The sequence below is a fragment of the Budorcas taxicolor genome, chromosome 2 (genome assembly GCF_023091745.1).
Source record: "Budorcas taxicolor isolate Tak-1 chromosome 2, Takin1.1, whole genome shotgun sequence".
Classification (NCBI taxonomy): domain Eukaryota; kingdom Metazoa; phylum Chordata; class Mammalia; order Artiodactyla; family Bovidae; genus Budorcas; species Budorcas taxicolor.
The window spans coordinates 42569596-42593387 of NC_068911.1; the positions used below are offsets into that span (position 1 = coordinate 42569596).

General features: G+C 65.9%; 4 protein-coding genes across 7 annotated transcripts in view; 2 read left to right on the forward strand and 2 right to left on the reverse strand.

Moving 5' to 3' along the window:
- AXIN1 (axin 1) overlaps window positions 1-8056 on the forward strand; it is a 39021-nt gene extending 30965 nt beyond the window's left edge. For 2 of the 4 annotated variants that reach the window (XM_052654261.1, XM_052654269.1), the window contains exons 8-11: window positions 3405-3650; window positions 5006-5113; window positions 6585-6752; window positions 7351-8056. In XM_052654261.1, coding sequence (XP_052510221.1) covers window positions 3405-3650; window positions 5006-5113; window positions 6585-6752; window positions 7351-7477 — 649 coding nt within the window. In that variant the 3' untranslated portion in view covers window positions 7478-8056. The remainder of the gene's footprint in view (window positions 1-3404; window positions 3651-5005; window positions 5114-6584; window positions 6753-7350) is intronic. The other 2 variants (XM_052654276.1, XM_052654285.1) reach the window with 1 other exon arrangement.
- A 404-nt stretch (window positions 8057-8460) lies between these two features.
- Window positions 8461-11474, reverse strand: PDIA2 (protein disulfide isomerase family A member 2). Its single transcript, XM_052654295.1, has 11 exons — window positions 11219-11474; window positions 10430-10636; window positions 10217-10350; window positions 10006-10143; window positions 9815-9931; window positions 9613-9738; window positions 9347-9544; window positions 9144-9264; window positions 8879-9060; window positions 8655-8765; window positions 8461-8532 (listed from the first exon to the last, which is right to left on the reverse strand). The coding sequence occupies exons 1-11, from the start codon at window positions 11472-11474 to the stop codon at window positions 8461-8463; spliced, it is 1662 nt and encodes a 553-aa protein (XP_052510255.1).
- Window positions 11475-11821: 347 nt separating this feature from the next.
- Window positions 11822-14028, reverse strand: ARHGDIG (Rho GDP dissociation inhibitor gamma). Its single transcript, XM_052635886.1, has 6 exons — window positions 13956-14028; window positions 12714-12893; window positions 12560-12643; window positions 12251-12327; window positions 12107-12170; window positions 11822-12021 (listed from the first exon to the last, which is right to left on the reverse strand). The coding sequence occupies exons 1-6, from the start codon at window positions 14026-14028 to the stop codon at window positions 11822-11824; spliced, it is 678 nt and encodes a 225-aa protein (XP_052491846.1).
- A 2318-nt stretch (window positions 14029-16346) lies between these two features.
- Window positions 16347-23443, forward strand: RGS11 (regulator of G protein signaling 11). Its single transcript, XM_052635540.1, has 17 exons — window positions 16347-16409; window positions 16784-16880; window positions 16954-17004; window positions 17109-17215; window positions 17791-17842; window positions 17952-18010; window positions 18170-18246; window positions 18363-18444; window positions 19522-19590; window positions 20392-20421; window positions 20496-20557; window positions 20665-20778; window positions 20853-20968; window positions 21060-21147; window positions 21225-21363; window positions 23179-23261; window positions 23335-23443. The coding sequence occupies exons 1-17, from the start codon at window positions 16347-16349 to the stop codon at window positions 23441-23443; spliced, it is 1398 nt and encodes a 465-aa protein (XP_052491500.1).
- Window positions 23444-23792: the final 349 nt, after the last annotated feature.

Genomic DNA, 23792 nt, shown 5'->3' on the forward strand with positions numbered 1-23792 from the left:
TGGCTGAGTCCCCCACCCCCGGCTCTGAGTCCCCCAATCCCAGTTCTGAGTCCTCCCCTCGCCCCTGCTCTGAGTCCCCCAATCCCAGTTCTGAGTCCTCCCCTCCCCCATGGCTCTGAGTCCCCCACCCCCGGCTGAGTCCTCCCCTCGCCCTGGCTCTGAGTCCCCCACCCCCGGCTCTGAGTCCTCCCTGCCCCCGGCTCTGAGTCCCACAATCCCGGCTCTGAGTCCTCCCCCGGCCGGGTCCCCCACCCCCGGCTCTGAGTCCCCCAATCCCGGCTCTGAGTCCTCCCCTCCCCCATGGCTCTGAGTCCCCCAATCCCAGCTCTGAGTCCTCCCCTCCCCCATGGCTCTGAGTCCCCCATCCCCGGCTCTGAGTCCTCCCCTCGCCCCGGCTCTGAGTCCCCCACCCCCGGCTCTGAGTCCTCCCCTCGCCCTGGCTCTGAGTCCCCCACCCCCGGCTCTGAGTCCTCCCCTCACCCCGGCTCTGAGTCCTCCCCTCACCCCGGCTCTGAGTCCTCCCCTCGCCCCGGCTCTGAGTCCTCCCCTCGCCCCGGCTCTGAGTCCTCCCCTCACCCTGGCTCTGAGTCCCCCACCCCCGGCTCTGAGTCCTCCCCTCGCCCTGGCTCTGAGTCTTCCCCGTCCCTGGCTCTGAGTCCCCCACCCCCGGCTCTGAGTCCCCCACCCCGCCCTGGCTCTGAGTCCCCTCACCCCAGTTCTGAGTCCTCCCCTCCCCCCTGGCTCTGAGTCCCCTTCCCCCTGGCTCTGAGTCCTCCCACCCTCAGCTCTGAGTCCTACCCCCCAGCTCTGAGTCCTACCCCCCAGCTCTGAGTCCTACCCCCCGGCTCTGAGTCCTCCCCTCCCCCATGGCTCTGAGTCCTACCCCCCGGCTCTGAGTCCTCCCCTCCCCCATGGCTCTGAGTCCCCCAATCCCAGCTCTGAGTCCCCCAATCCCAGCTCTGAGTCCTCCCCTCTCCCCGGCTCTGAGTCCCCCACCCCCGGCTCTGAGTCCTCCCCTCGCCCTGGCTCTGAGTCTTCCCCTCACCCCGGCTCTGAGTCCTCCCCACCCCCGACTCTGAGTCCCCCACCCCCGGCTCTGAGTCCCCCAGCCCCCTGGTTCTGAGTCCCCCCACCCCTGGCTCTGAGTCCTCCGCCCCCGGCTCTGAGTCCCTCACCCCCCAGCTCTGAGTCCTCCCCTGCCCCTGGCTCTCAGTCCTCCCCTGCCCCGGCTCTGAGCCCCCTTCCCCCTGGCTCTGAGTCCTCCCACCCTCAGCTCTGAGTCCTACCCCCCAGCTCTGAGTCCTACCCCCCGGCTCTGAGTCCTCCCCTCACCCCGGCTCTGAGTCCTCCCCTCACCCTGGCTCTGAGTCCTCCCCTCACCCCGGCTCTGAGTCTTCCCCTCACCCCGGCTCTGAGTCCTCCCCGCCCCCGGCTCTGAGTCCCCCAGCCCCGGCTCTGAGTCCTCCCCTCACCCCGGCTCTGAGTCCTCCCCGCCCCCGGCTCTGAGTCCCCCAGCCCCCTGGTTCTGAGTCCCCCCATCCCAGCTCTGAGTCCTCCCCGCCCCCGGCTCTGAGTCCCCCAGCCCCGGCTCTGAGTCCTCCCCTCACCCCGGCTCTGAGTCCTCCCCGCCCCCGGCTCTGAGTCCCCCAGCCCCCTGGTTCTGAGTCCTCCCATCCCAGCTCTGAGTCCTCCCACCCCCGGCTCTGAGTCCCTCACCCCCCAGCTCTGAGTCCTCCCCTGCCCCGGTTCTGAGTCCCCCATCCCCTGGCTCTGAGTCCCCCCACCCCAGCTCTGAGTCCTACCCCCCCGGCTCTGAGTCCCCCCACCCCCGAGTTCTCCTTCCCACCGGCTCTTGAGTCCCTGTCCCCCCAGCTCTGTTCCCCACCTCTAGCTCTGAGTACCCCCACCCCTGGCTCTGAGTACCCCCACCCCGGCTCTGAATCCCCCTACCCCTGGCTCTGAATCCCCCTCCCCCTGGCTCTGAGTCCCTGCCAGCCCTAGAGCCTGCTGTCAGTGCCAGGCGGCAGTTTGTGCAGGCCATGTGCCTGTGGGACCAGGGCCAGCCCATGGCAGCGTGAGGTCAACCCTTCCTGTGTGGGCCCTGTGACGGGGTGGGCATTGGTGACAATGTCAGTGTCCCGGGCAGGAATGCCCACTGAGGGGGGTCAGCTGCTGCAGCCCCACTGGGCAGGATCCTACAGCCCTGTGGCTGCCCCTCCAGGAGGAGCCTCTGAGCTGGCCTCCTTGACCCCAGCTGCCAGAGAACATGCCTCTGCCCTGGGCTCCCGCTCCGTGTTGGCTTCAGTGTCCCCGTCCTGTCCGTCGTGGGGCGGGATGGGCAGGGGCCTGGGCTTTGGGGCCGGGCATGGGCTCCCTGGTCCTGCGCTCTTGGGTCCAGACCCTCTGCACTCACAAACCCTGTCCCGGTGGCTCGCTGCTTGGCTGTTGGCCTCCCGCAGCTGGAGGGTTTTTGTGGGAAGATGAGCCTGGAAGCAGTGTCCTGGGTACGCTGTGGGCTCCATCGTGCAGGCCTTTCTGGGGTCTATGGACCTGGGGGCAGGGCACAGAGCAGGGAGTGAGGAGGTGGGGGCCTCATGGGTCCTAGGAGGAGTCCACCTCCCCATGGGGCAGGTCACATCACACTGGCGCTGAGTCAGCCCTCTCCCGTGGGGTGCCATCCTGGGATTCCCTCATTTTGCTCCTGGGGACACGCCCCTCTTCTGAAGCCTCTAGTCCAGCTGAGAGAGGCAGTGTTTTCACCTGAATTCCATGCAGTGGTTGAGTGACGGCAGGTCACGCAGATGTAGAAGGCTCTTGGTGTCTGATGGCGGGGAAGGTGGCATCACGTGGAGGAAAGGCAGGAAACAGCGCGTGATCAGAATTATACCAACCATGGCAGGTGCTCTCAGTGGGGAAGGAAGCGCGCGGAACGCACTGAGTGGCTGTCGCTAAATCATGTTTATTTTTTTCTTAGAATTTCATGAACGTTTCAAGTTTTTCACAAAAAGAAAACTTATGTATTTATATTTTTAAAGGAATGATGAAAGTTAAGCTTTCGTTTGTTTGGCTGCCCTGGGTCTTGGTTGGGGCATGTGAGAGCAAGTGCTCTGACGAGGGATCGAACCCAGGCCCCCGGCATTGGGGGCTGGGAGTCTTAGCCATCCGACCTCCAGGAAGTCCCGAGAACACTTATTCTAATATCAAAATACTTTTCAAAAACAAAAAACCTTTTTGTAAAAGAACACTTCGTGGGGAAACATTAAGAAAATGTCCACATAGGGTATGATTTACATTTCAGAAAGCGATGAGCACGGTGCAGAGCAGGTCTCCAGAAAGGCTGTGCATCAGGGGTAGGGGTTGTACAGGGCCTGGGCGCGGCTCACCTGCTTCTCTTGCCCCCGAAGGTCGTCCGGGGCTAAAAAGCAGCAGGCCCACGAGAGCTCCAGGCCCCTGTCCATTGAGCGCCCCGGGGCCGTGCACCCCTGGGTCAGCGCCCAGCTCCGGAGTTCGGTGCAGCCGTCGCATCTCTTCATTCAAGACCCCACAATGCCGCCCAACCCCGCCCCCAACCCCCTGACGCAGCTGGAGGAGGCACGGCGGCGCCTGGAGGAGGAGGAGAAGAGGGCCAGCAAGGCGCCCTCAAAGCAGAGGTGCGTGGTCCTCGCAGCATCCGTCCGGGGCGGGAGCCCTACTGCGCCTTGGCTGGCCTGCGGCTGCTCTCAGGGTGCCGGTGAGGCCCACCGTGTCTGCGAAGGGGCCTGGTGTTCCCAGCCACGCGGAGGAGCCCTGGTGACTCACTCTCGGTGCTGAGAGCCCAGCCCCACGGCCCTCCTCGCGGCGCCCTGTGTGGCTGTCAGGGCCGCTGCGGCCCTTGGTGGGGCAGATCACCCCTCCACACTGGACCCTGGCCATGGGGCCCTTGCGGTCACTTTCCCGGGCGTGCCAGCCACTCGGGACTCCAGGGTGGTCCGGGCTCTGAGGGCCTGGAGACAGGAGTGTGGTTGCCGGATGGCGGCACCGTCCCAGGTGTTACTCGTCCCTGGTGTTATGGGTGTTACACGTCCCGGGTGTTAGGTGTCCAGTCTTCAGTCAGCTGGGCTCCTGGGGCCGGGCCTCGCTGCAGAGTCCATGCTGCTCTGGGGAAGCCAGCGCCTGGGTGCAGACGTGCCCCAGCCTGCTGCCCTGCGGGAGGCCCATGCGTGTCCCTGGTCACTGAAGGTGACCCTGTTTACAGCAGCCGTGTCACACACTGAGGTCTTGCTGGTGTGCGTGGCCCGGGGAGAGGCCTGGCGGGCCGGCCCGTGAGCTGGAGGGTGGAGGACAGCAGCGGGGCCGCCCGGGAGGGTGCTGTGACGAGCAGGCCCATCCTGCCACGCCTGCCCCTGCAGGGCTCCTTGCTTGTGGTCTGTGTCCTTGGTCTGCTCTTTGTGCCAGCACCCATGGGCCCTGCCCAGTGGCAGGTCCTGTCTGGCTGTGACACAGCTGAGCCACAGGGGCGGCTCAGGCGCTCCACACTGGTCAGTCCAGCACGTGTGTGCCTTTTGTAGACAGCAAAGACCCCAGAGCAGAGGTCCGCTGGGCCTTCCTCTTGGGGTGACCCCACCCAGGCCAGTCAAAATAGACATCACGTCAGGGCCGCGGAGCATCGCAGCTGAGGTGGATGGCCCTGGGATGGGAGCAGTGGGCGGTAAGCCCTCTTAAGCTGGCAGTGACTGGGCTGCAGGGCCAGGTCGGGGCCTGCTCCCCTCTGGAGGCTAAGGCTCCTCTGAGTGCACGGAGCAGCAGGCGCCTGCGGGTTTCAGGAGCCTGAGGTCTGCCTGGTAAAGACTTGGTGGGCGGAAGCGCTGGTGTCCCGCCTGCTCTGACGGAGCCCTGACCTCCAGCTCCACAACCTCGAGGGCCTGCTGTCCTGCCAGCCACACGCAGCGGGCACCTCCTCTTTGCTGCGGAGCGTGGCTGAGCTAAGCGCTGCTGGAGGCCCGGCTCACTGCGCGTTGTTCCCTAGGTATGTGCAGGAGGTCATCCAGCGGGGGCGCTGCTGTGTCAGGCCAGCGTGCACGCCCGTGCTGAGCGCCGTGCCTGCGGTGTCCGACCTGGAGCTCTCCGAGACAGAGTACGTGCGCCCCCCTGGGTCCTCCCAGTGCCGGCCGGCCCGCGACGGGAGCTTGGGCGCCGTGCCTGAGGAGCTGGGGCTACTAGTGTGTCTGTGAGAGGAGCCCTGGCTGTCCACGTGGGGACAGCGAGCGACGGGCCTGAGAGGGGTCTGTGCATCCCGCACAAGGCTTCATGCCCCGCACGAGGCCTCGGCCCTCGCTGCAGTGACCTGCCTGGTGTGATGGGCTCGGGGCTGTGGCCCTGACTCCCTTGGGCACTGCTGACCAAAGCGCGGGCCCTGGGCGCCGTGTGCACAGCGAGCCGGCTCTGGTCTCACATGCAGTGTGGGAGCGCGTGGTCCATGCCCATGCACACTGGCCAGGCTGGGCGTCCAGGGCCTGAGGGCCGTATGTGGACAGCGCGGGCCACCTTGTCCCTGAGCAGAAAGAGGGGCCCCCACTCAGCCCTTGCCAGCCGACCCCCCAGTCCTCCGTCGTGCGCGGCCAAGGGCTCTGCTCTGAGCCTCCCTGTTGCTACTCTTTGTGGGGGATGCTCTTGTGTAGCGAATGGACCCCCTGGGAATCCCAGACAGCTCCTGGGTTGGGCCAGGCCTGAGGTCACAGGACCGACCGAAGGAAGGGAAGCAGGTGTCAGGAGCCTGACTCAAGCTGGGGGCGGCCGCTCAGCTGAGGTGACCGCCTGCTATGTGACCAGGAGCACCGGTGTGGGGGGTCCCCGTGGGGGGTCCCCATGGAGCGGAGAGCCTGCTATGACTCGGGGCCTTCCTGACGCAACACTGGCCGCCCATCTGGCCAGAGCCAAGGGCTGCGCCTGGGCCCACTGGGCAGCCGGGGTGGTCATTGGACAGGACTCAGGAGGGCACAGGCGCCGCCCATCAAGAGGAAACCCCTCGCTGCCCGTGCAGGAGGAGCCTCGGGCCTCAGTCCTTTCTGGAGAAGGGGCTGGCTGCCGCCTCTGGTCTTGTGAGCAGCTCTTTGCTGTGAGGCGAGTCCATTTCCGGCTCCAGCAGTTCTGCTGTCCAATCCCCGGCCTTGGGGTGTTTCTGAAGGTGGCTTCACAGGGGCATGGGCTGAGCCACCCAGCCTGCTATCGCAGAGCCAGGGGCCAGCCATCTTGAGCCACCCAGCAGAGGCGCCTACCGTGGGGTCCTCCTGAGAGGCCTGCTCGCCCGTTTCACATGGTCTGCGTGGTGGTTCCGCCCCCACAGTGAGACCAGGGCCTCGAAGTGGGTGGCGGCAGCGGCAGACGGCTGGCTGTGTCTGCGTCTCGGTCTGGGCTGGCACAGAGTGGAAATGTGCAGAGCGAGCCCCCAGGGGTGGGCGTGGCTGGGGCAGGGTGGGCAGCGGGGCCTGTGGACGCACAGCGTTTCCAAGTGAGGTGCAGCCCACCCTGCAGGCTCTGCCCTGTCATCTCCTGGGGCAACTGGTACGGCCCCAGCCCCAGCGGTCACAATGCTTCTCGGCCCTCAGGACGAAATCACAGAGGAAGGCGGGCGGTGGGAGTGCCCAGCCATGCGACAGCATCGTCGTGGCCTACTACTTCTGCGGAGAGCCCATCCCCTACCGGACCCTGGTGCGGGGCCGCGCAGTCACCCTGGGCCAGTTCAAGGAGCTGCTGACCAAGAAGGGCAACTACAGGTGAGAGGCCGGGGCCTCGCAGCACAGGGCCGTGTGCTCCCCTCCCGTAGAGTCCTACTCCCGTCTGCCTGGCCATGGGCTGCTGGCGTGCCCCCTACAACAGGCGAGGCGTGTGTGGCCTCGGTTCAGGGACCAGGTCCTGCAGGCCAACCAGGGCACCCACACTGGTGCAGCCCAAGCCGGCCTTGTGTTGGCTTCCTGACCAGGTGTTTGTATGGGACTGCGGAAGCCAGGCCCCCACTGCAGGTCCGCCCTGGAGACCGCTAGGGGCACTGCAGAACACGCTGGGGCCGGTGGGGTCTGGTCTGGGGCCAGTCCACGGAGAGCCTGCCTGCATGCTTTCCTCCATCCACTGAGTGGCTGGGAAACCCCACTGGGGGCTGCAGGGCCGAGTGCGCGCAGTAGCCAGTGGAGGGAACGGGAACCCTGAGCCCACCCACCTCTCCCTGCAGAGGCTGGGGCAGGGACCTGCAAGCGTCTGGCGCCAGCGCTCAGACACCAGGGCCTCAGCCACCAGCTCGCGGGCCTGCGGGAGGTGCTGGGGGCGGCCACCCGGCTGCCTGGCCCCACCGCCCTCAGTGCCTCCTCCCGACCACAGGTTCTACTTCAAGAAAGTGAGCGACGAGTTCGAGTGCGGCGTGGTGTTCGAGGAGGTGCGTGAGGACGCGGCTGTGCTGCCCGTCTTCGAGGAGAAGGTCATTGGCAAAGTGGAGAAGGTGGACTGACCGGCGGCCTGGCCGCTGCGCCCCCGGGCTCCACAAAGGCCCGTGCCACGCTGCCCGCTTGCGCGCGTGCAGTGGGCGCAGCTGCTGGCGGGGCAGTGTGCCTGTCCAAGCAGCCCACCCGGCCCCTGTGTGTCCAGGAGGGCGGGAGTCCGCTGGGGCCCCTGCTCCCTGAGATGCGCGCTAGCCCGCACCTGTGGGGAGCCCGCCATGGGGCCACCTGGAGACCCTGCCCAGCAACCCCGTGCTGCTAAGCAGACGCCCCTGGCGTTTGCCTGCTGTGGCCTGCCCCAGAGCCAGGGTGCAGGGGCTCCGGGGCCTCTGTCCATTTTCCATGTCACCGAGTGCCTTCAACCAGCTTGTCTCTGGCCTGCCACTGTGTGGGCCCGGCGCCGAGCACCGAGGCCCGATCCGGCTCAGCGGGTCCGGGCCGCCCTCCCCAGGGCCCCTGTAAATATGTACATTTCTCAGGCCCGCACCAGCGGGGGGCTGCCCTGAGCCCGTTTTTCATGCGCTGACTTGTACAATTATCTTTTCAAAGGTACTTGGATAATAATGAAATAAAACCATTTTTGAACCTTCCCTGGCCGTGGACTGCACTGTCTGACATGGTTGCCGGGCTCCCGGCATATGTGCCCTGCCTCTCAAGCAGCATTCAAGGTCGGGCCCAGCCTCGTGGGGGCATGGGGTGGGGGCACGGAGCCACACTGGCAGCTTGGGGGAGAGGGCAGGGCCAACACCAGCAGTGCTGTGGGCCTCCTTCCTGCCCCAGTGAGGCTGCAGACCCAGGCTGGACCTAAGCGCCCATCAGGAGGGCTGGGCCCCACCCAGGATGTAGAGACCCCGGGGGCTGAAATGGGGCCCACACCAAGACGAGAGCTGCCCTTCTTAGGAACCACACACAGTCCAGAACCAGAGCTCTTTATTCACACGGCTGCTCTCACGGCCCCGGACATGGCTCCTGGGTGGGTGCTGACGGCGGGCAGCTATAGCTCATCCCTGGGCTCCGTGGTGTTTCCTGGCTTCTCGTCCCTGGGTTCTGTGGTGTTTGCTGGCTTCTGGCAAGGGTCACAGAGACCCAGCTGGATGCCATACCCTCCACCCAGCCCCCTCCATGCCCGCCCACAGCTACCCTCCAGAGGACTGGCCCGAGGCCTGGAGCCTGGGGACAGACACCCACCGGGAAGGTGGCTCCAGGCACCTCCGCAGGCTCCTCTGCGAGCAGCTCGCCCCCGCTGTCCAGAAATTTGGAGAAGGTCTCCAGGTCCCTGGCGCCTTTGTAGTCAATCACCTGAGGAGGGACATGGTCTGGGGACCCCGCCTCCTGGACCCAAGGCTGACCCTCCGAGGCCATGCCCACCTCCAGCCGAGGGCGGAAGCGCCCAGACCGAGCCCAGGCCGCACCTTCCGACCGGGCCCTGCTGGGAAGTACTTGAGGGTGGGGAAACCGTGCACAGGGAAGGCCTCCAGCTCGTTGGCTGTGGCGTCCAGCTCGGCGATGACGACGTCCTCGTGGTCCCTGTACTTCTCGGCCAGCTCCTCCCAGGCTGGGGCCATCTCCTTGCAGTGGGTGCACCACGGGGCATCTAGGACGGGACACGTCAGCACAGGCAGCAGGGCCCCCGCCACCTGCTGCCCGCCACCCGCCACCCGCCACAGCCACACTCACAGAACTTGATAAACACGTTCTTGGTCTCATCAAAAGCCACTTGCTCAAAATTCTTGCCCACGAGGGTCTTGACTGGCCGTTGGTCCCAGTCTGGGGGGACCTCCTGGCTCAAGCGATAGGGCTAGGGGAACAGGGCCAGGGGTTTCACCGGGGGTCTCTCCTGGTAGCTGCTGCTCCCACCCCATGGGCAGGCCACCACTGACCTTGATCCCTCCACCCAAGACCGCGCGGCAGAAGTCTGTGATGGTGGCAGCGGTGACCGGTGCCCCATGCTCTGGTGCGTACTTCTTGGTGGTGTCGATGTTGATGAAGCGCAGGGTGGGGGCCTCCTGGGCCTTGAGGCCAAAGTACTGGAGCACGTGGTCATTGTCGGCGCCCACGTCCACCACCACGAACAGCACCTGCCGGCAGGGGGTCCGCATGGGTACCCCGCAGCCCCACCACCCCGGCCCCTAGGCCCAGCCAGTACCTGCCCCCGGAAATGGGGAGCCGCCTCCCGGAAGCCTGCCAGCAGCTCCCGGTGGGCATCCAGCGTCTGGTTGATGAACAGCAGCAGGTGGTTAAGGATCCTGGCCGCAAAGATCTTCGAGGACGTCTGCAGGGGCAGGTGGAGCTCGTGGAGGCCCCACGGCCACCACCCACTGCCCGCACCTGCCCGGCAGCCCGCTCACCTCGCTGCTGTACTCTGTGACCAGGCGCATGCTGTGCGTGAGCAGGAAGCGAGACAGGTCCCCCTGGTCCAGGCCCAGCTCCTTGTCCACTGGGAAGTCCGCCCGCCCTTCGTCATACTGGACAATGCCTGGTGGGTCAATGGGAACCAGCGCCCCCCACCCCGGCTCCTCCCTGAGCCCACCTGACCCACCTTCTTAAAGAGGACCACCGTGTCCTTGGTGAGGCCGAACTTCTGAAAGAGCTGCGGCCGGTCAGTGAGGCCAAAGGTCATATCCAGAGCGTCCTGGGCCAGGCCCAGGAAGGTAGCCACGTCCCTGTCCTGCAGGTCCTGAGGGGCCCGGGCCTGTGAGGCCGCCGGGCCCACACCCTGCTCCCAGGCCCGGCCCCGGCCCTCAGCGCACCTGGAAGAAGCCGACGACCACCACATCCTGGGCGTCCATGAGTGCGCGAGCGTCCTCCTCGTCCTCCAGCCGCCTGGCGCTGGGCCCCACCCGCCGCCGCAGCCACTCAGCGATGCCCTTGGCCTCCCGGGGGCCTGCGGAGACCCCTCAGCTGAGGCCCAGCCTCTGCCGCCCACCGCCCCCTCGCCCACCCTCTCCTTGCCTGCCCCGCACCAGTGTACTCCTCCGGGTGTGTGCGGTTCCCGTCTCGGAAGAACTTGAGCGTGGGGTACTCTGTCACCGCAAACTCCTCAGCCAGCTCTGGCTCCGCGGGCCCATCCACCTTGGCCAGTGTGACTCTGGCTGACTCTGCTGCCAGCAGGGCGGCCGCCTTCCTGTACTCAGGGGCCAGGGCCCTGCAGTGCCCACACCACGGGGCATCTGGAGGACAGACCCATGAGCGCGCAGGCCTTCACCACCCCCGCCACAGCCCCTGCTCCGGCCCGGCCAGAGCCGGCCGACCTCGGGGCCAGCTCCACTCTTGAGATCCGGCAGGGAGCAACACGTCGAGTCCACAGCCCCCTAGCCAGGGGCCTACCTGAGCCTCGGCCAGACAGAGCCCGGGCACCGGAGGCCAGACTCCTTGAGGGCCCCCGCGTGGGACTGCAGTGGCCAGCACTGTCCCCAGAGTGGGTTTGGGACGGATCTTCCGTGGCCACCCCTGAGGCCAGCTCCCGCCGTCTGCCTGTGGAGGCCTACCGGCTGGGAGTGGCTCCTGCCTATGAATGGGCTGTACAACCCCAGATGGACGTGTGCAAGCCTGAGTGCTGGCTGGCCCTTCACAGAAGAGCCTGGGGGACACTGACTGGCTCTCCCCTGCACCTGTGCCTCCCCACCGTGAGTCTGGACCCCAGGCCCAGCTCTGCCCCAGGGCTCTGATGGAGCCCCAGGAGCACAGTGAAGGTGGAGCAGAGCACCCGGGAGGCCCCTGCGGGTCCCCAGCCACGCTGGCCCAGCACTCACAGAATTCCACCAGCAGGGCTGGGTGCTCCTGCAAGGCCTGGCCCAGGGTCTGCTGGCTCAGCACCAAGACCCTATCCTCCTCCAGGGGCTCCTCCTCGGAGGGCTTCTCCTCAGGGGGCTTCTCCTCTGGGGGCTTCTCCTCAGGGGGCTTCTCCTCTGGGGGCTCCTCCAAGGGACCCCCAGGCCCCAGCCCCTGTTCGCACAGGCCTGAGGCCCCGAGTAGTAGCACCAGCACCGGCAGGAGCTGGCCATCCATGATGGTGTGGGGGCCCCTGGGGCGGGGGCAGATAAGGGGGCGGGGGGCCAAGCAGCGGCTGCCACGTGGCACCCGGGCCTGCTCGCAGGAGAGATAAGGCCAGGAGCACCCCCCCCCGCCGCCGCTGCCCAGGGAGGGGAGGCAGACAGGCGACACCAAGGGCACCGAGACAGAGCGACGTTTAATAGGACTGTTCAGGGCACAGTGCCAGGCCTGGGGTGGGGCATCCCGGTACAGGACAGGGGGTGGGGTTCTGGTCACTGAGGGGCTGGGGAACGCTCAGGGGTCCCTTGCAGCAGCTGACAGAAGCGGGGAGGCCAGTGGGAAGAGGCCCCGGGGTGGGGTGCTCAGCGCTCCCAGTCCTGGCAGACGTGGAGGCCCCACTCCCAGGACATATGGGCGGTCCTGTCGTCATCAGTGAAGAAGGACGTGACCACGTAGGCACCCCGCACCAGCGCGCCTCGGGGCGCCTCCTCCACCGGAGTCATGAACTCATACTCCTGGGCGCTCGGGCCGTAACTGCCCACCATGTAGACGGCTTTGTCCACTGCAGGGGAACGAGGGCACTGGGGGCTGCCCTTTGCCCCCACAAAGCTCCCCCCCCACCGCTGCCCCCTGCACCCCGCCCTCACCTCGCAGGCCGTGGCGGTAGGTGTGATGCAGACACTTCAGTCCACTGACGATCTCCTTGTTGACCTGAGGGACAGAAAGTGTTAACGGGAACTTCTGGGGCTGGGCCTAGGGCTGGCTGGTATCCCTCGTGACAGCTCCCTCACCTTGAAGGTAATCTTCACTTTGTAATCAACACCCTCCTTCAGGACAAACACCTGGTTTTTCAGCGCAGCCAACTCCCCTGTTAGGGAAAGTGCAACTAAGCATGAACTCCTGTGAGGATGAGACCCCGAGCCCGGAGCCCCCACGGGGGGCCTGTGTCTGTGGGCTCTGCAGTCTGAGGACTTGGAATTGGGTCCTAAGAGGTCCATGGCGATGAGCCCAGGTCTCTACCCCAAAGATCAGTTGCAGGGGAGGTTACCTGTGAGGTCTCTGCCTGGGGCTTGGTGTCGCGCCAGGCATCTGGGAGTTACCTGTGAGGTCCATGACGATGGGCCCCGGGGCCTGCTCAGATATCAGTGTCAGCCTGGTCACCTGAACGTTGGGCAGGCTTGGATCTGAAGAGAAACCGGGAGTCTACAGGTGCCCCTACCCCGCCCTCCCCCCAGGCCCAGGGAGCCGGCATACCCATGGCGTGTGGCACAGGCCCCAGCAGGGCCCGCTTGTACTTGACCAGGCTCTCGTCATCTGGATCCAGTTGCTGGATCTCCAAGAGGCTCTTCTTCCCCGGGGCCCGGTACTCGGGCACGGCCTCATCCAGCGCCTCTTCCGGTGGCAGCTGCCCCCCCTCTTTGTCGGTCAGGAGGACTGGGGTTTGGGGAGGCCGTGTGAGCAGCTGCTGCCAGCTGACCCTGGCCTTTGCTAGAGTCTGCCATATGGCCAGCTGGGCCTCCCACCGCCCAAAGGATGGGACTGAAGAGGCAGCCGGTGAGGGCTCTGGGAGCAGGGTGGGCAGGAAGATGCAGACCAGCACCCACACCCAGCCTCTTCAGGAGGGGCCTGGCTAGTGCAGGAGGCTCCCAGAGAGGAGGCAAGGGACCCCTGGAGGCACCAGCCGCCTTCCCCTGGCCTGACCCTTCGTGCAGAGCCCCTCCCTGACTCTGAGGGCAAAGGTGAGGAGAGGGAAGGGCCCAGATGGGGAGCAACCCCAGGGCCCGGGGTCCACACTGCAGAGCGGTGACCACTGAGATTTCTGGAGCAGAGGCTGCTCCCCGACGCCCTGCAGGGCCCCTGGGCCCCGTTCCCACAGCGCTCTGGGACAGCTCTGGGCCCCTGCCACACTGCCCGGAACTAGCTTCCCTGAATGCCTCCCCACGGCGCGGGGGCTTCCCCCACACCATGCCCCATACGGTATTTAGTTCTTGCCAAACCCCTCTGCTTATGTTCTGAGGCCACCGCCCCAGGTGCCTCCAGACCCCGTCAGCTGAGCCCCGTCCCCAGGCCATAATGGGGGTCACTCCCAGTCCTTCGCACAGTCCTGGGAGCCGGCTCCCATGGTGCCCTGGGGCCAGGTCTCTGAGTCCCTGCCCACTGCGCCCAGGTCTCCGCGGGCTCCTCACCCTCCCCAAGGGGCGCGAGCCCCACCCAAGGGAGAGCGGACCTCGGGGGCAGGCTCCTGCGGGGAGAGGAGCCCCCTGCGGCCCTGGCTTCACAAGCAGACCCGCCCCCTCTTCACCCCTTGCCCCATGACTGTCTAGCCTGGGAGAAGCCCCCACCCTCGCCAGAGCGCGGCGGGGGGACCGCGCCGCAAGGTTCCCACCAGCGCCCCCAAAGTTTCCGCGGGGGAGAAGCGGGTCCGCCCTGAGCTGAGCGCCCCCGCCCAGAGCCCCCCGCCCACGTGGCCGCCCTGGCCCCAGCCGGGCCGCTCACCTCGGGCGCACAGCGCCAGCCGGAGCAGTTCCAGCAGCTGCGCCCCCAGCTCGCACGCGTCCAGGCCCAGCATGGTGGCCCGCGGCCCGGCTCCGCCGCCGAGCCGCCGAGGAGCCGCCGCCCGCCCCGCCGCCGCCCGGCTCGGCGCTCAGCCCCGGCGCGACTGCGGTGAGCTCATCCCGGCCGGGAGCGCCCCCCGCGCCCAGCGCCGCGCCCGCGCCGCGCGCCCCCAGCCGCTCCGCGGACCCCGCGCAGCCCCGCAGAGACGCGCGTGTCGCCCGCTCGGCGCCGGCACCTGGTCGTCCCCGCCGCGGGCGCACCCGGACCCCGCGCGGCCGCCGCGGACCCAGACGCACACGGCCGCGGTCACGGTCCCAGCCTTCCGCCCCGCCTGCACCCCGCTCTGGCCATCAGGGAGGCCCCACCCGCGCGGCGCCGCCGGGAGTCTGGAGAGTCTCCGGGGAAGCCCTCTGGGCGGGGCGGTTGGGGCCTGGGGCGCCGAGGGGAGCAGGTGCGTCCCCCAGACAAGTCCCCAGGCTCTTGTTACCTGTCGGCAGCACAGGCCGCACCTGGGAGGCCCCTCCTCCTACACCCTCTGGAGCTTCAGTCTGGGCAGAGGGGACCCCTGGAGTGTGCCCAGCCTTGGGGGGCGGGGGAGCTGCGCACCCCAGAGGTTCACCAGCGTCAGCTCAGACGGGCCAGCATCCACACACAGGGCCGGGGACCCCCACACAGTGAGGCACTCTGCCTCGATGGGACTGTTTATTGACCGGGCTGTGCCAGGGCAGCTTGGGTGGAGGGGCCTCTGTATGCTCTGTGCTCCTGAAGCCCCTGTCCTTAGTGGGGGGAGAAAAGGGACTGATTCAAAACAGGATGGGAAGGTGGAGAGCTGAGAGGGGACACAGAAGGGCTCTCTGGTAGTGATGCCTAAACCCTTGCGGCAGGCAAATTGGGGTCAGCGGGGTGGGGGCTGGGTGAGCTGGACGGCAGGCTGGGGCCCTGTAGGTCAGCTTGGGGTGGGGGGCGCAGAACACCAGCTGGAGTCCCCCTGCTTCCTTACACCCTGGTTTCTGAGGACACCCGAGGCTCAGATCTGCCCTTGCCCAAAGGAGCCTCTATCTTCGGAGGAGGCCAGCAGGCTGCGGTGCTGGGGGCACGTGGGCTGAGTGTACCCCTGGAGCCCACCTGCCCACAATCTCTCCGAGGCAGGATCTCCTCAGCCCCTCGAGCGTCACATCCCACCCACCTCCTCCACTGCGGGGGCCCAGGAGGCCACTCTCCCCAGACCGGGGACAGCTCTGGCCTCTGGTGGCTTTCAACCTCTCTGGAAGAGAACAGCTAGGTAGGCCTGCAGTCAGCCTGACCCGACCTGGGTGGGTGGGGCTGGGTGGGTGGGTTTCACTGGGATCTAGGGGAGAATGATGCCTGGAGGGGTAGGAGCCCCCTCCAGGTCCCTCCCCAGCTCATCCTGGACCTGGTTTCGCTGGCAGTGGAAATGGATTCAGATCTCCATGACAGGCTTCTGGCCAAAGGCCAATGCCAACATCCTGCCCCACCCCCCAGCACCTAAAAAACAGAAATAGACCTGTCTGCACACTTTAGAAAGGCCCCAGCAAAGGCGTGTGGGACACCAAGACACTGGAGGAGGGAGAAAAATGGCCAGGCTGGGCCCTCAGCCCAGAGAACGCCACGAACCTCCGGGAGCAGGTGCTGAGATCCCTCTGCCAGTAAAGCCCCACCCGACAGTCTCCCACAGCCTCAGGTCACCTGGGTGGGGTCTCTGCTCTCCAAAGCCCCCTCAGGCCCCTGTGCAGCTGAGGGGACGGGTGCTGCCGGCAGTCTTCCCCAAGCCTCAAGGACCCCCACCCGCACCCCTACATAGCAGTGTCCCCCCAACCCGGGAGCACCGGGGGGTTCAGGCACAGGTTCACAACTTCAGGGACACTCGCTGCGGGCTGTTCGATCCCTCACCCAGACCCCAGAGCCCCCGCATGGCTGACCCCCGGGCACCCAGCAGGTATGGAGGAGGGGTCGCAGCAGTCCCCCACCTAGGCCGCCTTCCCCCTCCCAGAGTCCTCTCCTGGGTCTATGCCCCAGGCTTTCCCCGAGTCCTCGCCCATCTGAACCTCCTCCCAGCTGAGCCCGGTTCTCTCATCCCCCATGTAGTCCGGGTGGGGCCAAGCCCCCCTCGAAGGGCCACGCAAGTCCCCACGGACATCGGTTTCTCGTGTCGTGAGGGGAGCCTGTCGTGAGGCGGATGCTCTGAGGCCCGCGCGCCCCCCAGCCCCAGACCTCGAGGCCGCTGCGGGCGAACACGCGGGCGGGGCGGGGAGGCGGCCGGAGCGGGGCGGGGCGCGCGGACATCCTCGCCGCGCCCGGCCTGCCTTTGCTATGGCCGCCGGCTCCGCGCCCCTTGGCGGGCACCCCCGCGTGCAGAGGCCGCATCTGAGCAAGGTGGGTGCCGGGGTCCCGGCTGCCCCCCCGATTTCCTGGCACGCGAGGCCGGGAGGGGCCGGAGAGCAGTGAGTGCGGGTGCGCGCGAGTGTGGCCGCTACGCGAGCGCGCGAGTGTGGCCGCGGGTCAGGGGCGATGGCCCTGTGCGAGTGGGGTGAGGCGACGGAAACCCTGGGGCTGGGGTCGCCCCTCGCCCGCGCCCCCCAACCCCCGCGGCCCCGCGCCTCCGCGCTCCGCCGCGGCCTGAAATCGCACCATCAGTGGGCGTTAATCTCCCAGCACACTGATCCGGCGCGTCCCGGCCGGTTCCTGGAAATCGGGATCTGGGGGTGGGGCAGGCCGGCCGCCGTAGCCCCTCAACCTCCTCCGCGCAGATGGAGCGGATGGTCGTGACCATGCAGGACCCCGACCAGGGCGTGAGGATGCGGAGCCAGCGCCTGCTCGTCACCGTCATCCCGCACGCGGCGAACGGTGAGGCCGCCGCGGGCGGGGGCGGGGGCGGGTGCCCGCCGAGGCCTCGGCTCACCCCGCGTCTGCCGCGCAGGCAGCGACATCGTGGAGTGGCTGATCCAGAAGTACTCCATCGCGGAGGACGGTAAGGGGCCGCCGGCGTTCTTCCTGCGCCCCACGCGGCCCTGGGGCCGGGGCCAAGCCCGGGGGCTCCTCCCGCCCCTGAGAATTCACCGCCTGGCTTCGCAGAGGCCCTGCATCTGGGCAGCCTCCTCGTGCAGCATGGCTACCTCTACCCGCTGCGCGACCCCCGCCGCCTCGAGCTCCGGCCGGATGAGACGCCCTATAGATTCCAGGTCAGCCTGAACTGGGAGCAGGTGCGGCGCCCCGGTGGCTGCACCCCCCCACACGTCGGGGACTCCAGGGAGGGGCGGGGCTGTGGTTGGAGCAGGACTACAGGCCTGGTGGTCCGCTGGCCACTCCCGGAAAGGTCTGGGCTGGAAGTGTCCCCATGACAGAAAGGCCAGGTCAAGGGGAGGAACATTAAGCAGGGCCCCCTAAGGGGTAGTCCCTGCAGAGGACCCTGCCAGCTTACCTGGGTCCTGAGCAACCCCGGCCCCACCCTCAGGGCCCTGAAGAAAGCAGCGCTGCATCTCAGTGCGTGTCCTCAGTCGTGATGGGCCCCCATCCTGGCCACACCAGGGACCCCGGCAGGGCCTGCCCTCAGTCCCAGACCCCAGAACTGCAACTGCATCAGGGTCCTGGGCAGGAGTCAGGGAATGGCAGGTGGTCCACTGAGCCTGGGGGTAGTCGACAGATGCCCCCCAGCCGGCCCAGTCTCTTCCCAAGGGAGCTGAGAGGGTGGGGACAAACTCTCGGGGTGGGGAAGGCCCAGAAAGACCCAGAAACCTTTGTTCCTGCCCCTTGCCAGACACCCTATTTCTGGACGAGCACCCTGTGGCCAGCCGCCGAGCTGGACTATGGTGAGCGAGGAGGGGTGGGCCAGCCCGGGTGAAGCCTCGGTCTGGTGGCCCCGGGTGTGAGGCCCCGGGTGTGTGATTGCTCCGCTGCAATCTGTGCCTGCCCTTCCAGCCATCTACCTGGCCAAGAAGAACATCCGAAAGCAGGGCGCCCTGGTGGACCACGAGAAGGTGGGCATCCTTCCCTTCGCAGGCTGAACCCGGCCTGGAGATGCCAGTCCCCACTTGAGGCCCTGGAGCACGTGGGGTAACTCAAGGGGAGGAGGGCGTCTGCGCCCCAGCGCTGGGCGCAGGAGGGAGGGTCCCACTGGAGACCTTGACCCTGCCCAGGAGCAGTACCACCAGCTGCGCATGAGGATCAGCCACGCGTGGGACCTGGTGATGATGCAAGCCCGGGAGCAGCTGCGGTGAGGCCTTCCGGCTCACCCCCGCCCCTCCCGCACGGGACCGTCCAGGCCTTGGCCTGAGGGTGGGGCTGCTGTCGTGGACGTGGTGTCCCTCCATCTTCGTCCACCCCCACCAGGGCAGCTAAGCAGCGCAGGAAGGGGGACAGGCTGGTCATTGCGTGCCAAGAGCAGACGTATTGGCTGGTGAACAGGCCCCCGGTGAGCCCCTGGGGGGAGGTTCTTGCACAGCCATGGGGTCCTGCCCAGTGTACTGCCTCACATGCTCACTGAGCAGGACCTCCTTTCTGACCCCTGGGAAGGACATGCTTTTAGGGGTTCTGTTGGGTGATAGGAAGTTCTCTTTCTGTGACGTCACAACCCAGAGGTCACAAGGCCAGGCCTGAGCTGCCCCTGCCCAAAGACCAGGGCCCACCTGCTTCTCTCTGGGTCTAAGGAATCTGATGGAGGACAACACCGCCCTGGGGGGGTGAGGGGGGCACCCGAAGCCCTTGGGGGGAGAGGCGAGTGGGTTTACCTTAGGCCCTTGAGGGTAGGGGTGGGGTCACCTGAAGGCTCTGGGGGGCAAGTGGGAGCTAGGCTTCACTGCAGTGTGAGGGGCTGAGGTTGCAGGCCAGAGGCTCCTGAGGTGCTGGCCTGGGGCCTGCAAGGTGGATTGAGGCCCCGCTGGAGAGCCTGGCGGCCATCTGCTATGCGAGCAGTGCCAGCCGACCACAGTAGGTGCGCTGGGGGACGTCCCTGCGGGAGCAGGCACCGGGGGCGTGATGACTCCTCCATCAGGTGTGGCTGGCGTCTCCAGGAAGATGACCCCTAACCCTCCACCTGGGGGTCCTGGACTCAGGGCAGGGAGGTGGCGCGGGCAGGTGTGGCCGAGGCTGAGCAGCGGGCTGAGGGCCACGAGGGCTCCTGGGCTGTGAGCAGGGAGGGCAGCCGCCACCTCCCACAGGGTGGGTGCGCATGGTGGCGGGGCGGCAGGACCCCACGGGCTCAGCAGGGCCGCCCAGGGTTCCGGTCTGAGCAGCCCAGAGCCTGGGGTGAGCTTGGCCCAGGCGAGGAAGGACGAGAGGCCTGGGGCAGATCGTGAGCTGCACTGGAGGAGCTGGGTCAGGGCTGGAGAGGAGACGGGGTGGGCTGGGCGGGCAGACAGGAGATGGGGCCCAGGCTCCTCTGAGCACGTTTCCTCGGTGGGGGTGACACGGTCGGAGCTTCAGTGTCGGGGGTCAGGAGGGTCTCCATAGTCCACCTGAGCTGTGCCCCCACTTCCTCTTGTCTCTGCAGCCGGGGGCCCCCAGTGTGCTGGAGCAGGGGCCAGGACGGGGCCCCTGCATGGCCGGGCGAGCACCGATGGTGAGGGCCCTGCGGGCTTGCCCCCGCCCCCCTCCCCGCCCCGAGTGCCCCCACCTCCCCCGCCCGCTCACCGCAGGGGGCCTGCTGTGGACTGCCCACCCACCTGTCAGTCAGCTGGTCCCGGCGTCCTGGCATTCGGTCACTTCGGCTGCTCTGCTCCTTGCCTTGCTGCCCCCACCCCAGCCCCCTGCTAACTTGTTCTCTTTTGCCTCCCACCTGCTGCCCTGGGTGCAAGTGAGTGCAGCGGGCCCCATGGTTGGGGGGCTTCCCCCAGCCAGGGCAGCATCAGAGTCTGCAGGGCCTTGGGGGGGTGGGTAGGGATAGGGGCCCAAGGGATCCAGGCAGAAAGAACCACACTCTCCAGAGCATGACTGGCCCAGGACACACGTCTGAACTTGGTCACTGTTGAGTCCTCAGTCAGATCCTATAACACCCACAACAGGGCAGGTTCTTCTGGTCTTCCCGACTTAAGAATCATGCTTTGTGGTCCCGGTTTTATCACTTCCATCAGAGTCAGCTGAGAGGGAAGGTCGGCATCCCAGGTCTCCTGGGGGTGCCATGCCTCCCCCCTCCCTGTGGTATGTTTAAGCAGGAAGTAGTGATGGTTGAGGAACCTCAGGCAGCTCTGAGCATCCAAGGGCTTGGTCAACACCCCGGAACCTCCAGACTTGGGGCCCCAGGGAGCTTCCTGAAAAGTCAGACCCTGCAATAGAGGCAGGGGATCTGAGGGGCAGGGCAGGGGTGGGACATCAGGCCCCAGAGGGGCCTGCATTCTAACGGCAGCCCACTGGCCCCTTGCAGACCGAGACCGTGGATTTCTACAGGCGGGAGGTAGGTGGGGGGAGGAGAGGGCGGGGGGCTGGCGGCTCCCAGGCCTGGCCCCCCTCACAGGCCTCCTGTCCTAGGTCGAGTGCTTACGCAGGGCGCTGGGCCGAGCCCGGGTGAAGTCCTCCACCTGCCTCGAGGCGTGAGTGGGATGGGGATGGCGGCTGGCACCCCAAGCCCAGACACTTCCCTCTGCGCCCTGGTCCGCACAGTCCCCCTGCAGCAGCCCTGGCACCGCCCCACCCCCAGGTACCTGAAGTTTAGCAGCCAGCATGGGCCGCATGACCCCATCATGTCGGGGTGCCTGCCCAGCAACCCCTGGGTCACAGATGACGATGCCTACTGGGCCATGAACGCACCCAGGTGAGCAGGTGGGCCAGGGGTGCAGGTGGACCCACCCCATTCCTCACGCTTTTGACCCCCCCGCCCTCCACCAGCGCAGCTGCGCCCACCAGGCTGCGCGTGGAGCAGTGGGCCTTCAGCTTCCGGGAGCTCCTGGAAGACCCCGTGGGACGGGCCCACTTCATGGACTTTCTCAGGAAAGAGTTCAGTGGTGAGAAGCCCCCACCGTGCTGCCCGCTCGAGCCCCGACCTCAGGTGCCCAGCAGCCCGTGGTGGGCCTGACTTGGTGCCTGGACCCCCAGCCGAGAACCTCAGCTTCTGGGAGGCCTGTGAGGAGCTGCGCCACGGAGGCCAGGCCCGGGTCCCTGCCCTAGTGGACGCGGTGTACCAGTGAGTGCCGCGGGCTGGGGTGGTGGCCGTGGCAGCCCTGCGGGCCTGATCCACCAGGCTCCCTGCGCCCCATGCAGGCAGTTCCTGGCCCCCGGCGCCGCCCGCTGGGTCAACATCGACAGCCGGACGATGGAGCAGACGCTGGCGGGCCTGACCCAGCCCCACCGCCACGTGCTAGACGACGCCCAGCGGCACATCTACCTGCTAATGAAGAAGGTGGGTGTCCCCACCCCCCGGGAGCTGGGGTCAGACTGCAGCCCAGGCCTGTCCAGACTCACTGCCCCTCCTGCCCACTGCCCTCCTTGACTTGAAAGCCATTTCCAGATTCCCTATCTGTAGGAAGTTCCCTTAAAGGACATGCCCACCTCTAATTCCTTTCAATGTGGCCACAGAGGCCAGCGTCACTTCCCAAACACCAACGGTATTCTTTATTTACTTTTTTTGTGTTTTTTTTAAATTTTATTTATTTATTTGGCTGCTCTGGGTCTTAGTTGTAGCATGTGGGATCTAGCTCCCTGATCAGGGATCGAACCTGGGCCCCCTGCACTGGAAGCTCAGAGTCTTAGCCACAGGACCACCAGGGACGTCCCCTTTTTTTGTATTTTTAAAATATTTTCTATTTTTATTTATTTATTTGACTGCACCGGGTCTTAGCTACAGCAAGCAGCGTCTCCAGTTGTGGCACATGGGATCTTAAATTTCTTTGTATTTTTCACTGTGCTGGGTCTTTATTGCTGCTGCACAGGTGGTGGCTGCGTGTTCTCCACTCAGGAGGGACGCAGGGCCAGCCGTCTCTTCTCATGGCAAAGCCCCACCTTGACAGCTCCACCCAGGCCTCACACACCACTGCCTCCTCTCTGTGCGTTGCTGGCCCAGCGGTACCGATCATAGAGGAGAGACAGGACGGAGAGATAGACTTGGTTCCTCCTCTGCCACTTTTCAGAATAGGCAGTTGGAGCCGTGGTATCTGCTGAGGGCAGTTGGTGATGTCGGGATGTTTTTATTGCCATTGTCCGTTCACATTTTCACTGTATGGGATGGGTTTTGGCCCCCTCATCTCACGGGAGGTGCAGAAACCCCCTCTCAGCTGGCTGCTCTCGAGTCCTGTGATGTGTCTGAAACCTGTGATACTCCCTTCCTTTCTATGAGGCCATCCTGCCCCAAAGCCAGCAGTTCCCCGAGGCCTCGGCCTTCCCCCTGTAGTGGCGTTTGGAAGCCTTGACCTGCAAACCAGACTGGTCTGTAGCGTCAGGGGTAGTCATGGTTACCAGGCCTTACAGTGGAATCAGGGTGTGTTTTAAATAAAACACCAGGAGTTCATACTGAAGCTTCTAATTCGGAATCACGATTATAGCGTTCCCTTAACCTCTTTCTCCTCACTCACCTTCTGAAAATCTGGGTTCTCAGTGGTACTGTTATAATCACTCAACTTTTCCTCTAGATTCAATTCACTCAGCAGCTGAACCGAGGATCGTGGCACTACCACTCACAGTCACTGAAAGTTGCTTACTGTTTTTTTTTCTTGGTCCTTTGGCTGTAGCCCCTCGGATGCTTGGTTACATGTAGTGAGGGTGATGTCACCCACTTGACGCCCAGCTTCCCCTGTCCCCACTTCACTTTCAATGTTTGTTAAATCACCTGTTTATTTTATAATCACGTGAAACATCCGCACTGCTTCAGAATCTAACCTACAAAGCAAAGTATCTTCCACTGAATCTTGTTTATATCCCTGTTCCTCCACCTGAAGTTAACAATATAAATGTGTATTTATTTTTCTTTTTAAAACATAAGCAGCTGGGTTCATAGGCTCCTGTCCCTTGTTACTGAATCCTGTCATCCTGGCCCACGCCTTCACCCTCTCTGAGGGTCCTAGAGAATCAGGGACACGGGTCCCTGTCGCCGGAGGTTCCTGCCCCGATGGGGGCCGGTCTCCCTGAGTCTGAGCTGGTCTGGGGGGGCCCTGTCTGAGGCCTGGCCGTGCTGGTTGAGCAGGAGGAGGAAGGGCTCAGGGCGAGATGCTGTCTCTCACAGGACTCCTACCCGCGCTTCTTGAAGTCAGACTTGTACAGAGACCTGCTGGCGGAGGCTGTGGTGCCCCCGGAGACCAAGCGGCGGTGAGCCAGGCGGTGCCCGGGGCGACGGGCGGGGGGTCAGTGGCCAAGCTCTCAGGCCCCTTCTCGCCCGTAGGGTGTTCCCGTTCATGCGGAAGCCCCGGCACTCCAGCCCCAGCCCTGCTCTCCGTCCTGCCTCAGCCTCTGGGGAGCCCATGGGTGGGGATGGTGATGGGGAGACCTAGGGGGCCCTGGGGGAGGGGGCGCCATCTGGCCTTCATCAGCTGCTCTCACCCGGGGCCCTGGCAGCTGCTGAGACCCGGCACGCAGGCGATCCCGCAGGCCCTGAGCATCCTGCCTTGCAGCAGCTCCTGTTCCCTTGTCACACCCTCCCTGGGGGGCTGATTCCCAGGGCAGGGGTGCCCTGCGCTGAGACGGGATGGCAGGTCCTGGTGTCCTGTGCTGGCGCCCACCCGGCCAGAGACTCGGGCGCAGTCAGGTGATCGCCAGCAGGGGGCGCCAGCCTGCAGGGGACCTGCCCTCCCGCTGGGCCATGGCCTCCCGGCCTCCAGAGACACAGACACAGCTCCAGCA